This window comes from Ranitomeya variabilis, chromosome 5, assembly GCF_051348905.1.
Source record: "Ranitomeya variabilis isolate aRanVar5 chromosome 5, aRanVar5.hap1, whole genome shotgun sequence".
NCBI classification, from domain to species: Eukaryota; Metazoa; Chordata; class Amphibia; order Anura; family Dendrobatidae; genus Ranitomeya; species Ranitomeya variabilis.
In genome coordinates this window covers 382,150,540-382,163,480 of record NC_135236.1, presented here as the reverse complement: position 1 = coordinate 382,163,480, position 12,941 = coordinate 382,150,540, and the positions used below count along the sequence as shown (strand labels likewise).

At 41.8% G+C, this 12,941-nt stretch overlaps 1 protein-coding gene across 2 annotated transcripts in view; it reads right to left on the bottom strand.

Annotated features, from left to right (window-relative positions):
• Positions 1-12,941, bottom strand: part of CTTNBP2 (cortactin binding protein 2) — a 206,261-nt gene that overhangs the window by 98,128 nt on the left and 95,192 nt on the right. For both annotated transcript variants that reach the window (XM_077265000.1, XM_077265002.1), the window contains exon 5: positions 3,876-4,079. In XM_077265000.1, coding sequence (XP_077121115.1) covers positions 3,876-4,079 — 204 coding nt within the window. The remainder of the gene's footprint in view (positions 1-3,875; positions 4,080-12,941) is intronic.

Below are 12,941 nucleotides of genomic sequence, written 5' to 3'. Positions count from 1 at the left end.
AGTATTATCTGACGGAATTGCAGGGGTTCAGTTTTTCATGCGCTGGCCGCATCATCATAATTCTGGGCTTAGATGACAGGTCACTGAACATTCAGTGACTTGCCTCCTATTTTAAATACTGCAAAATATTCTGGTCTTAAAGAGAAAAAAAAATTTGCTTGAAGAAAATGATGCCGGCAGCGGTGCATGCGCAGTAGAAATCTATAAGCAAGCAATGCTCTCAATCTGCATATGCGCCACCCACTGTGTTCGGGAACCTGTGCGATAATGTTGCTATGTTCAGTAGCGACAATTTCCTCTTCTTGTGCACGCTCCCGCACTGATCCCCAGAACACAGTGTGCGGCGCATGCACAGATTGTGAGCATTGCTGGTGTTCGTTGAAGCAACATTTTTTTAAAGACCGGAATATTAAATGCACAGGTGCACTATTTAAAATAGGAGGCAGATCACTGAAGGCTCAATGACCCGTAATTTAAGCCTAGAATAATGATGATAAGGCCAGAGCACAAAAAAAAAAGACCCACCCGCAGGGCGCCCCAAAGCACGAGCAGCTCGTTAACTCAAAACTGCAAACACAGATTAAAAAACAACCACAAGATGGATTTCTTCAACCCAGTTATTTTAATCAGCATAACAGTGCCATCCTGACAATGCCTGTAGTTTACTTAGCAAAATCCTGATGACAGGTTCGCTTTTAGTAAAAACAATAGCTCCGCATCGAGAATTTATTTTTTCCAGTGAAATAACAGAAATCATCAATGTTGGTGGATGATCTGTTAGACAACAGATTGGGGGCCTCAGAGACAGATGAAGTAAGGGGGGAGGGGGGTGGCAATCTGGCAAGTCTGCTATCTGAGTGAGAATCCTTTTCTCTCGAGATAAGCCGAGGAGTCTGTTTATGGAGGAGTCGGGTGACATAGCTACTGAACGATCAGTCAAATCATCACCAGCAACAATTGGTTAACAGTTATTTATTAAGTATGGGCGGGGGCCTTTAGTGCACCCACACACAAAGCCATGGATTTCTGCAGGATACAATGACTATCAGATATGTTGCCGGTAGAAGGGCCTCCAAATTCCTGCCTCTCAACTACCCTCCAACACTGCTAAAGATGTCTGGCAGCAATTTCAGCATTAAAAACACATGACTGCTCAGCTATGCAGAACATCAATGTTTATAAAAAAAATTTGAGAGATAACTATTGCTTGTCTGACAGCTAACCCATGTCTTTGGACACCTTAAAAGGGTTGGCCATTATTGTACAACACCTTAAACGGAACCAGTCAGCTTAAATTGGCGGGATAAGTAAATGCCTTTTTTTCCGGTCCGTTTCGTCTTCATTTCTCCGCCCCATCCGTCCCTGTTGTCCACAATATGTTCGAGAATTAGAAGAAACGCATTACTGCGCATGCACCCGCAGACAATGTCCCAGAACACAGCGAAATACTTCCGGGACAAAAGCAGTAATGCTTTTCGGCTTGCCCGCAGTTGGGCAAAGGATACTGCGCGTGCGAAGATTGCATTGCGCACGCGCCAACTATGGAGGACAAGTACTCCAATTCTCAAACATATTGCGGACAACAGGGACGGATGGGGTGGAGAAATGAAGACGAAACGCCGCCCATCGGACCGGAAAAAAAGCATTCACACATCCCTTTAACCGGATCCTCTTAATCAGTGGCCACTGATCAGCTGCAGCTTTTCATTATTCCATCACAGCTGACAACTGCTCCCATGAAATAGTGAAGGCTGGAGAAGATCAGTGGCCACTGTGTCTGCATAGGTCACGAGGCATAATGTCACAAATCAGTTGGAAGACAGCATTGACATTGGAGGAAAAGGATTTCAGGACCATAAATATCATTAATTACAGAGGACTCCACAATGTATAAATATCCTACCAAAAACAAGTCAACTCTAAAAAGTTGATAAAAAATATTGAATTTTATTAATCAACAAATACGTACAATAATAAAAAGCCATGCTATTTAGCAATGGCATATGTATGTATATATATATATATATATATATATATATAATCACAGAAATCTGTATGCGATTGTGTGAAGCCAACACACTTAATAAATATCAAAGGTTCTGAATAGTAAAGCCATAACAGGGCAGCTGTCGCCCAAACACATACAGAGAGTAAGGAAGGAGGTTACCATGTATGACATGCAGAAGGGGTACGAGAAATATATATGTGCAAAACCTAATAGTTATATAGCAGAAATGTACCGTATTTTTCTTACTATAAGACGCACCCCCCCCCCCCCCCCCCAAAAAAAAGGGGGAAAAAATGGGGTGTGCGTCTTATATTTGGAATACAGGCTTACCGGCAGTGGTGTGGCGGCGGCAGAGGTGCGGCGGCGGCAGAGGTGCGGGGATGGAGGCGGCGCAATGAGCGGTATGGTGTGAATGGGGTCCCTTTCACAGGTGAGGTGATGCAGCAGCCCAATAAGCAGCAGAGCCGGGTGAATCATGTTGTTATCGGTGGTGTCGGCCGTCTTCCTGAGGCCAAGCGTGCGCAGATGTAGTGCTCTGCTTCCCGGGGCTTCAGGAAAATGGCCGCGGGAGGCCGCGCGTGCGCAGATGGAGATCGTGGTGGCCATTTTCCTGAAGCCGAGTTCGCAGATTTAGATCTCGGCTTCAGGAAAATGGCCGCTGCGATCTCCATCTGCACACGTGCCGCCTCAGGAAGATGGCCGCCACCACCGATAACAACGATTCACCTGGCTCTGCTGCTTCCCGGGCTGCTGCATCACCTCACCTGTGAAAGGGACCCCGCTCACGCCATATCGCTCACTGCGCCTCCTAATCCCTGCACCTCTGCTGCCGCACCTCTGCCGCCGCCGCACCTCTGCCAGTAAGCCTGTATTAACCCAGCTCCGCAGCGTCACCTCACCTGTGGAATGGACCCTGCGCACGCCATACTGCTCATTATCCCCGCACCTCTGCTGTCGCCACACCACTGCTGCAACCCTCCCATGGACACCAGGCCATGGTGTCGCCCACCTAAGCAGGAAGGGACCCTGCTCAGGTGCACGCCGTACCACATCACCCCACCTCTGCCGACACCATGCCTCTTGTGACCCTGCTCTGCCACCGCCAGCCCTCAGGTAAGATACTGTAAATTCGGACAATAAGACGGACCCCATCTTATAAAAAATCTTTTTTTCTGCAATTTTCACCCCAAATTTGGGGTGCGTCTTATGGTCCGGTGCGTCTTATAGTCTGAAAAATACGGGTATATATAACCAAATAGTACCAGCAAATTGCAGCTGCAAGCATAGCCAATACTGACCCAACAAGTAATAGAAATCAATACATCTTACTGAAGATGCATTGTTTTATATTCACTTTTTACTTTTTCATGTACATTTTTATGCTGCGTGACCCTTTGTTGTCTATTTTTAAGGGCTCAAATTGTGAACCTCATTGATTATTACACATGGAAAAACTTTCCTCATACGCCATTGCTAAATGGCATGGCTTTGTATTATTTTACGAATTTGTTGATTGATAAAATTCAATATTTTTTTATTGACGTTTTGGAGATTTGTTGACTTCTTTGTTTTTGGTAGGTGAGCATGTGGTTTTTTTTTCTTTCAGAACAGGTTGTCCACTACTGTTATCACTTTAAGTCCAATTCTATGAATGTCGGACTGGGTTGATTTACACGCATTAGATTAAATAGCACCTATCCCCTGGATCCAATATTTAGGCCATGCAGGTTAGGCAATGAAATCGGACCTCAAATTGTCATTATTTCCCTCTTAAAATCTAGGATAAAAATGAAACCAGTGCAAATTAACTTTAGCCTAAAGAAATGAAACAACAACACTTGTATATCCAGGTAGCATAACACATTACCTGTATGTCCGTTGATAGCAGCAGAATACAAGGCAGTATGGCCATCTTTACATAAGTTATTTAGATCCAGTCCTTCTTCATTAAGCAGCATTGACAATAAAGTGACGTTTCCCTGGGCAGCAGCTTGGTGAAGAAGGGTGGACCTGTCTCCCAGGGGAACAGGACCACCACTTGTTAACAAAGAAGTTAAGGAGGGTGACCAGCCTGTGAGTCAAAGTAATAGATGATAAGGGGAATACAGATATAAGTATCAGGAAAGAATGCAGGTTAAGTAAAACAACAGGCTCTGGACTTCATTAGCAATGATATCATTTCTTGGTTGATACAAAAGAGAGGTATGATTAGATTTTTAGAAATGTTAACGTAAACAGGTTAGGTAGATAACTATGGTTATATAGTTAATTAGGATGATTTGGGGAAATGTAAAGCTATGCCAGTAAACCACAGGCTTCTTGGTCTTTGGGCTACATTCACTAGACAGAACTACGTGGCCAATAGACATGTGAATGGGAATAACTGCGGCTGCACTAAAAATCCTCATGGTTTTAGTGCTGGGGCTACACAGAGCTTTGTTAGACTACAACTTAGATTATCATTCAGGTTCAGCACAATTAATCAGGACTACCTGCACATCCCCTCCCCCTCTATACACAATGTTATACAGATAATATTAAGAAGCGTGTAACTTTCACCATCACTGTCGTTTTCCAACCCAGCCTAAGGCTTCATGCATACGGCTATATTAAGAACTAGCATCAATAAGATATCATGCATGATATTGTTATGAGGAATACTATAGCAAAAAAGTTTTTACCTATGCACAGAATAGGTGATAATTGTTACGTTTGTGGAAATCTAACCAATGAGACTCAACTGATTGCCAGAACAGGGAACAGCACACCGCAATCTCTGGCAGTGCCGTAATCTCAGCGTTCAGACCCCCACTAATCTAGTAGTTATCACATAACCCATGGATAAGTGGTAGTTTATTCTTACTTTAGTATTCCTTCAATGCATTACAACATGAAATACATATCACCTAATTTTCCATTGATTGTATAGTGTGAAATTTCATGTGACTTGGTGGCAAAATGCTTGTTTTCCCTGCACTATTATCATCAAGGAAAAAATCCACATCAAAAAGTTTGTGAGATCATACTCTTAAAGGGGTTGTCCACTAATGGAACAACCCCTTCTAAATTGCTATGTAAAATAATAACATGTAAATAATAACACCTATACACACCTCTGGTGCCAGCGCCATTCCAGCAGTGTTAGCACCAGCTTACCCAGGGAACATGTGATATTGTTATGTCAAGCGATTCCTGAGGCCAATCAACGCTGCCTTCACGCTCCTCTCTTAAGGACAAAGGAGGAAGAGAGAGCTTTGTCTGCTCTCTCACTTCCTCCAGATGTCTTGTTTTGTCTGAAGGATTGGAGAGTGATGCCAACACTGACTGACCGCAATATCACAATGTCACACGAGCCCCAGAAAAGCCAGTGCTGACACAACTGGATTGGAACGGCACTGGAGGAGAGCATAAGTGTTATTACTTTATTGGGGGAAACATAGGGATTCAGGAGTTGTCTGAGTAGCGGACAAATCCTTCAGGTAGCATAACCTCACACAAGGCACCTACAGTACTGTGAATGGGAACTCTCCGCATATCATTTCCAGTAGTGAAGAATGGCAGATCTTCAAACATCATGGCAGAAGTTTGGGTAGACCTTCAAAAACAGTTAGTCAATTCTTTCAGATATCTAGATTCACTGTGAGGGCTTCTTGATTGTATGGAAGCTTAATAATGACTATGGACACCAAAAGGTGCCCATAGACATTACTTTGAAGTTGAAAGATGATTTTAACCACAATGACAATTTGTTGAGTAAAATTGATCATAAACTATATTTTAAACTAAATGATCATGGACTGTCCTCATGTGGACAGTCAGTTTTCATGTGGTAGTCGATGGTCAATAAACAATCTTCCAGTAAAAGAAAGTTAATAGAAAATTTAGATGAATATTGCTTGCTCATTGACTAATCTGAATGAACATGAATGGCCAGTTGTTATGGTGCCAGAATAATGATCGTTAAGTTATAGCTCATTCAATGATTGTTCAACCATCAACTTCTGTCTAATGTGCATGGCTACCTTTAAGGATGGGGTCACCCTTGCGAGTGCAATGCGAGAAACTTGCGCAAGTCTCTCGCGTCAATACCCGGCACTGCCACCGGCACTTGGGACCGGAGCATGCGGATGCATGTATTTCTATGCAGCCGCACGCTCCGGTCCAGAGTGCCAGCGGCAGTGCCGGGTATTGAGGCGAGAGACTCGCGCGAGTTTCTCACATTGCACTCGCAAGTGTGACCCCAGCCTAAGACAGCAATATCTGAAAAAACATACACTGCTGCATTAATGCTGAAAGATCTGTCGACTTCATATACAGTCATATGAAAAAGTTTGGGCACCCCTATTAATCTTAAGCTTAATGTTTTATAAAAATTTTTTTTTTTTGCAACAGCTATTTCAGTTTCATATATCTAATAACTGTTGGACACAGTAATGTTTCTGCCTTGAAATGAGGTTTATTGTACTAACAGAAAATGTGCAATCTGCATTCAAACAAAATTTGACAGGTGCATAAGTATGGGCACCCTTATCATTTTCTTGTTTTAAATACTCCTACCTACTTTTTACTGACTTACTAAAGCACTTTTTTGGGTTTTGTAACCTCACTGAGCTTTGAACTTCATAGCCAGGTGTATGCAATCATGAGAAAAGCTACTTAAAGTGGCCACTTGCAAGTTGTTCTCCTGTTTGAATCTCCTCCGAAGAGTGGCATCATGGGCTCCTCAAAACAACTGTCAAATGATCTGAAAACAAAGATTATTCAACATAGTTGTTCAGGGGAAGGATACAAAAAGCTGTCTCAGAGATTTAACCTGTCAATTTCCACTGTAAGGAACATAGTAAGGAAATGGAAGAACACAGGTACAGTTCTTGTTAAAGCCAGAAGTGGCAGGCCAAGAAAAACATCAGAAAGGCAGAGAAGAAGAATGGTGAGATCAGTCAAGGACAATCCTCAGACCATCTCCAGAGAGCTGCAGCATCAACTTGCTGCAGATGGTGTCACTGTGCATCGGTCAACTATACAACGCACTGTGTTTTTTTGCCACCATGCATAACGCCTTTTTGTATTACCAAACAACTCAATCTTGGTTTCATCAGTCCACAGGACCTTCTTCCAAAGAGAAATTGGCTTCTCCAAATGTGCTTTTGCATACCTCAGCCGACTCTGTTTGTGGCGTGCTTGCAGAAACGGCTTCTTTCACATCACTCTCCCACACAGCTTCTCCTTGGGCAAAGTGCGTTGTATAGTTGACCGATGCACAGTGACACCATCTGCAGCAAGTTGATGCTGCAGATCTCTGGAGGTGGCCTGAGGATTCTGGCCTTAACAAGAACTGTACCTGTGTTCTTCCATTTCCTTACTATGTTCCTCACAGTGGAAATTGACAGGTTAAACCTCTGAGACAGCTTTTTGTATCCTTCCCCTGAACAACTATGTTGAATAATCTTTGTTTTCAGATCATTTGACAGTTGTTTTGAGGAGCCCATGATGCCACTCTTCGGAGGAGATTCAAACAGGAGAACAACTTGCAAGTGGCCACTTTAAGTAGCTTTTCTCATGATTGCATACACCTAGCTATGAAGTTCAAAACTCAATGAGGTTACAAAACCAAAAAAAGTGCTTTAGTAAGTCAGTAAAAAGTAGGTAGGAGAATTTAAAACAAGAAAATGATAAGGGTGCCCATACTTATGCACCTGTCAAATTTTGTTTGAATGCAGATTGCACATTTTCTGTTAGTACAATAAACCTCATTTCAAGGCAGAAACATTACTGTGTCCAACAGTTATTAGATATATGAAACTGAAATAGCTGTTGCAAAAAAACCTATTTTTATAAAACATTAAGCTTAAGATTAATAGGGGTGCCCAAACTTTTTCATATGACTGTAAACTAAAAGGGACAAAAGTTTACTAAAGTGTATGACAAATTTACAGCTAACATTATATCTACCTGTGTATAAACTATCTAATATGATAAAGGAATTTGTCATGTTCATACCTGCAAATATAGTAGTAATTTGCAGGAAAACAGAGTTAAGATTATGCCTGCCTTACTGGAGCAGAGGCACCAGTAAGAAAATGAACTTATATCCTCCCTGCAGCTGCTCATTTCCAGTCAAAGCCTGCTCTGCAGGATGTGTGGTGGTGTGGGTGCGCAGAGCAGTTGTCAAAGTGCCAGGGAGAATATAATATAATAATGAGACTATAACTTCATTTTCTCCCTGTAGCCGTTGCTTTAACAAGTAAGGAAGGAAAGCTTTTAATGGTGTTTACTTGTAGGTTAAAACTATGCTTGCAGGTTCCCTTTAAGTTTAAATGAGTTGATATATTTAACAATGTAAAAAAAATTGTGTCCGTTTAGTAAATCTAGCCCATTAACCCATTTTAAATGTTTTATAGGGAATTTGGTGAAATCCAGTAAGTTTGCTAAAGAGACCTCTTAACATTTTGCTAACTCTGCCACTGTCAAAAGACTGGGAAAACAAAAGGGAAGTTTATCATTATGAAATAGGATGAGAAATTTAACACTGTTTAACACATTACTGGTTGGATGGTATATGGTCTGTTGGGGAAGACAGCAAAAAACGTGAATGCAATAAACAAAATACATTTTGACAAACTGGCAATTTTTTTCTTACCATTTAACATACATGTCTAACTCACTTTTCAAGAAAGGAACAAATTATTTAAGAAGCAAAATAAAAATGTGTCATACAAAAGAAGCCAACGAGTGAAGCATTTGCTTAAGCCGGAAAAACATGCAGTAATGGAAAAGGGAGTAAAGACAGAAAAACAGCTTCTGGCATCAGCTTCAGAATGTGGAGATGGTTAATTTGAGAGCCAAAATCAATATTTTAATCTTTTTGCCCTACTTCCAAGCCAAATCCCATTCATTGGAAAAATTATTGCATATTAAGGAGGTGAAGACAGTGATTTCACAATTTGAAGAAAAATAATTGCAGTTTAATACAAAATAAATATCATGGGGTATGAAAATCTATGAGCTTAAATTAACCAATAACTCAAATGCATCATGCTGGAAATCATAAAAAATGAGTCATTTAAATGCAAACTATAGTAAAAACGGCTGCATGTCTTTGATAGGTATTGCAATTTGACAAAAAGGAAAAAGAGATAAGATATAAAAGAGTATTGGTCGACATTTTCTTGCTGTTAAACACTTTTTAAAGAATCGATGAAGACCAATACCTAAAATACTTTCTTCTTAAAGAGCTACTAACAAGTTTAGACTATGGGCGTATAAGCAAACTTATTACGCAACTTTAGAAAATAGTTAAGGTACCGTCACATTAAGCGACGCTGCAGCGATATAGACAACGATGCTGATCGCTGCAGCGTCGCTGTTTCGTCGTTGTGTGGTCGCTGGAGAGCTGTCACACAGACAGCTCTCCAGCGACCAACGATGCCGAAGTCCCCGGGTAACCAGGGTAAACATCGGGTTACTAAGCGCAGGGCCGCGATTAGTAACCCGATGTTTACCCTGGTTACCAGTGTAAATGTAAAAAAACAAACACTACATACTTACATTCCGGTGTCTGTCGCGTTCCCCAGCGTCCGCTTCCCTGCACTGTGTCAGCGCCGGCCGTAAAGCAGAGCGGTGACGTCACCGCTGTGCTCTGCTTTACGGCCGGCCGGCGCTGAAACAGTGCAGGGAAGCGGACGCCGGGGAACGCGACAGACACCGGAATGTAAGTATGTAGTGTTTGGGGTTTTTTACATTTACAATGGTAACCAGGGTAAATATTGGGTTACTAAGCGCGGCCCTGCACTTAGTAACCCGATGTTTACCCTGGTTACCAGTGAAGACATCGCTGAATCAGCATCACACACGCCGACTCAGTGATGTCAGCGGGTGATCCAGCGACGAAATAAGGTGCTGGCCTTCTAGCTCCGACCAACGATGTCACAGCAGGATCCTGATCGCTGCTGCGTGTCAAACACAACGATATCGCTATCCAGGACGCTGCAACGTCACGGATCGCTATCGTTATCGTTGTTAAGTTGTTCAGTGTGAAGGTACCTTTAGGTATAAACATTGACTACTAATATCAAGAGACTTATGGCTGGCTGCAAATAACCAAATTATGCTGTAATGGCTAAGAATCAGGAGAGATGATAATCATCAGGTCTATATATCTGGGGCAGTTTGGGCAGCAAGCACATCGCACACTTACAATCACTGATGTTGGAACTATATGGACATTTAAGTCCTGTTACCAGTCTTGCCCAGGAATGCCCCCAAATCTGTCAAGAATGATTCAAAATTGTACAGGATAATCTACTTGTCGATAGGTTTTATATAAATCCCACCCCAATTCTTTCATAGATGTTTCGAATTTCATGGGATTGATTCTGAAGTATCTCGATAGTCCTTGGCAACTATGACATGGACTTCTGCAATCACTATTGAGATTAATGGGACAGTTCCAGAAATTTCTTCCACATGTGAATAGAACCTAAATGCCAAACCTAAACTTTAACGCAGCCTGTTTTTGTGGCCACAATGTAATAGATGGCATAGATACTAGCAGTCATGTTGAAAATGTTTTCACCACGCACATAAACCAGCCATTTCTGCTGAAACACACGTCACCTGCATTACATTACTGATGGCACCAGTGCAGATTGTTTCAATAGAGACAGAGTGACTTTTCCAGACAAATGACCCACCATCAGCAGCTATCTTATGGTCGAGAGAGCTGTGCAGATGGGAAGAAAGTTGACCGAGCGAGGGGGCATTGCTTTAATAAGATGAAAAATGGATACTTTCCAAAATTTCTGAAAATGCAGACTTTGCAAAAGTGTCATTTTAGTAAATTGCTTGGTCTATAGTTTGACAAACATTTGTTAATATTAACTATAAAGTAGCTAACTCCGTTAAGATTATCTGATTCTACTAAATGTTTGTACTTTTTGAATATGACCAATGATGTAATAGGTACAGACTGTACGCTAGTCTATTAAATGGAATCTGTCACCTCATTTTTCGCATTTAAGCTGCAGCCACCGCCATTAGGGGCTTATCTACAGCATTCGGTAAAGCTGTAAATAAGCCCCAGATGTTTCCTGAAAGATAAGAAAAACAAGTTAGATTATACTCACCCAGGGGCAGTTCGGTGCGGTCCGGGTCCGATGGGCGTCGCAGGTCCAGCGCCTCCCATCTTCATACGATGTTGTCATCCTCCTTGCGTAAGTCGCGGCTCCTGCGCAGGCGTATTTCTCTGCCCTGTTGAGGGCAGAGCAAAGTACTGCAGTGAGTAGGTGCCGGGAAAGGTCAGGGAGGCCCGGCGCAGGAGCCGCAACAGAAGGAAGAGGACGTCATCGCATGAAGATGTGAGGGGCCGGACCCGGACCTGCGACGCCCATCAGACCCGAACCGGGACAGATCCTGGGTGAGTATAATCTAACTTGTTTTTCTTATCTTTCAGGTTACATTGGGGGCTTATCTACAGCATTACAGAATGCTGTAGATAAGCCCATTATGGCAGTGGCAGCAGCGTATAGCGGCAAAATGAGGTGACAGATTCCCTTTAAGTCTGATATCGACAGAACTGAGATAGAACTGTTCCAATAGCCCTCATATAGAGACAGATACAGCCGGCACTCCTCCACACAAGTATACTTCGGTGTTAGTTGGGGGACAATTAAATTAGAAAGACTAGGTGTTGCTCTAGTCAGAATCCAGTTAATAAACTGTTACTTTAATGTTCTTTTAGTCTCACACATCATGCCAAAAACAGAGTCACCAGATGTGAAATGGCCATGACCTTAGAGACATTCCATCACTTGAGATGTTTTTGCATGTTATATAAATGTTCAATAAATTAATATTTTGTTAGTAGCTCTTTATAGGACAACTAGTATTCTAGGTTCGTTGGTTTTTGTAAGCATTTTACCTCCCATTAGAAGAGGCTCTGAAGACTTATGAAGTTGGTTGTATGTAAAAAAACGAGGCAACCTTACAGCCTCAATCCACCAGTTCTAAGATCGAGGTCAGAATTCCAACATGATGTAAATTACAATCTCAGAGCACATTCAGAGCTAGGCTGAATAAAGAATAAATTCATAAATCTGTAGAACCCCTTGAAATATAGAGTTGTTAACAGTTACAGGTCTAAGAAGTGCGATAAAACAAAGTCCTAAGCAAACAGGAGAAATACTATTATGACAAGAGGCTCCACAGAGTCTCCGATAAACTCGTTTTTGGCAATATTACATTAAGAAAGTGGTTACAGTTACTGACCTAACTTCTATCAAGGCAAACGCTTGTGAATTTTTATGTGAAGCTGGGCCTCCTAATTGGCAGAATGTTCTGCTTTTTTCAAAACTGCATGAACAAGTGCAGAGCACAGTAAGCCAAGACTGTTTGATGGAAAATGGCAAATCTAGGAATAAGAAGAAAAGGCAACTTTAGTCCAAACACAATTTATATGTCGCTTAAATGTTCATGAGCAGCTCATCACACTTAAACAGAGTCTGCCACCATGTCATTGGGCTCTTTCATCTGGGCTACTTGAAAGCAATTAGAGAGTCACAAAATATATACAGTCAAGGACTTGATAGGGCCCTTCTTTTTAATTACACTAGAGGGGGTTTATAATTGCCAAGTATGCACCTTCTAGAAAAGTTTTGCTTTCATAAGTAAGCTAACACTGTTGAGTATGAAGGTGAACCTTACATATGGTTGAGTGAAGTTCTGGGAAAATTACATGTACCAGTGCCTAATGGAAATGGACAGCTACAGCAATACAACAAGATGTATGAACCTAAATTGTCCAACTGGGGCCATGCTTCATTGTATAGTCCAACTAAACTAATAAATATCCTTATTTCCAGTTGTCTATTTTGTCTGTAATATACCGTAGATTATAAATGTCCTCCAAAACTAACCAGCATCTGGCAAGCAGTCA